The sequence below is a fragment of the Austrofundulus limnaeus genome, unplaced genomic scaffold, assembly GCF_001266775.1.
Source record: "Austrofundulus limnaeus strain Quisiro unplaced genomic scaffold, Austrofundulus_limnaeus-1.0 Scaffold170, whole genome shotgun sequence".
NCBI classification, from domain to species: Eukaryota; Metazoa; Chordata; class Actinopteri; order Cyprinodontiformes; family Rivulidae; genus Austrofundulus; species Austrofundulus limnaeus.
This window is the reverse complement of record NW_013952572.1, coordinates 1237089-1238800: the sequence shown is the minus strand read 5'-3', so window position 1 is coordinate 1238800 and position 1712 is coordinate 1237089. Positions and strand designations below refer to the sequence as shown.

The 1712-nt window shown below is 41.9% G+C and overlaps 1 protein-coding gene across 1 annotated transcript in view; it reads right to left on the bottom strand.

Moving 5' to 3' along the window:
- The window catches only part of gart (phosphoribosylglycinamide formyltransferase), a gene marked incomplete in the record, with an annotated part of 30378 nt that overhangs the window by 4922 nt on the left and 23744 nt on the right, over positions 1-1712 (bottom strand). Inside the window, 4 exon segments of the mRNA XM_014017498.1 lie at positions 100-230; positions 314-469; positions 557-760; positions 985-1137. Of these exon segments, the coding sequence (XP_013872952.1) occupies positions 100-230; positions 314-469; positions 557-760; positions 985-1137 (644 nt within the window).

Genomic DNA, 1712 nt, shown 5'->3' with positions numbered 1-1712 from the left:
CTCAAGTAAAGTACATATACCCAAAATTTCTTCTTAAGTACAGTAACAAAGTATTTGTACTTCGTTACTTTACAACTCTGCTTCCACCACAGTACTCACTCGTGTCTGGATGCCAGCCAACGAGGCCCTCTTCAGACCCTGAACCCCAGGTCTGTTGGAGATGACCACCACAATCTCTGCTGAGCTGGACGAGCGCTTGGCCTGCTCGATCAGAGCCTGCAGGTTGGTGCCTGAGAGACAAAATGTTAAAAAAAAACAGCAAACCCCTGAAGGTAATGATCCAGTTCATCACTGATTACAGGTTACAGCACACCTGTTCCAGAGATGAGAACTCCAACTCTTGTCCTCTTGCGTGGTGTGATGCTGTCCTCGTGGCAACCAGCACTGACTGCTCTGGACACCTCACTAGAAGCTGCTTCAACATTCAGCAGACTTTGTTTTAGGTTACGGACCACCACGGATGCTGCTCCTGCACCAACACAAACACGTTTTGTTAATAGTTGATGTAGAAATCTGAATGCAGAAATGTCAAAACAGAAGCACTMCTTTGTCTCACCAAGATGTTTGTGAGCCAGTGATCCAACGGTCCAGGCCTCCTCGTGGACCTGAAGCTGACGCAGGACCCTCTGAGCATCGACRGGGGCCACCACCAGCACCGCACCGAGGCCGCAGTTGAAGGTGCGGCACATCTCCTCCTCACTCAGACCCCCTTCTTTATACAGCCAGGAAAACACTGGAGGGATGCTCCACTGGGACGCATCTGAGTGAAAATACCAACAGCTCATCAACAACCACTGCTAACTATACCAGCTGTGTGTGTGAGACAAAAACTAAACTTAAAATTGCATCACTAAATCTTAATTTAGTCGCTTCTGATGAATAATTCATCATCTAAAAGCAAATCCCCCAKTTCCAGACTGCTGATGTCAACATTTTTAGGCTTTACGTTGAAATTAATTTAAAAATYAACAACTTTCATCTCACCTAAATCCACAGCCAGCTCCTGGGGCAGTACCCGGGGGATGTTCTCCAGGAGCCCCCCTCCTGTGATGTGTGCGTAGGCTTTGATGGCGCCGCTGCGCAGGATGGGCAGGAGCAGGCCACTGTAGATCTTTGTCGGAGTCAGCAGAACTTCCCCTGGAAGCAAAATCAGGGTGAAAATGTTGCTTAGATCATCTTATCTCTGTAGTAAACATCTAAATTAGTAAAGACCTGCGCATAAACTTAAAATGCTTTAAAAAAACAAAAATGTGACCCATCACATCGAAACGAGGATTAAGTCCAAAAGTGGTGTATGGAGAAAAAGGCAAATATAGTGTTTTGACTAACATGTTAACAAAAAATGCATTTTGTCAAAACATAATGAATAAATGCCTTATCAATGTATCGTTTGAATGAACTGTCTGAAATATAATCATAAAACGTATTTTTGAAGCATTTTTTTTGAGCAGTAGCAACAAAAAACCTGATTTTGAGAAAAAACGCCTTAAATTTTTAAGATATTCTCTGTGAGCTACCAAAGTTTGTTTCTTTTCAGCTGGGAAATCTCAACATTCAAATATAATTTGAAGTTTCCTCTTTATAAGGACATCAAAAACTACTCAGTAAATTTATATAAAATTAGGATTCAGACCAAATATTTATGTATTATTGTAACCAACAAGACAAATTAAGTCATATATATGGATTCAATTATGATATCAGAATGATCC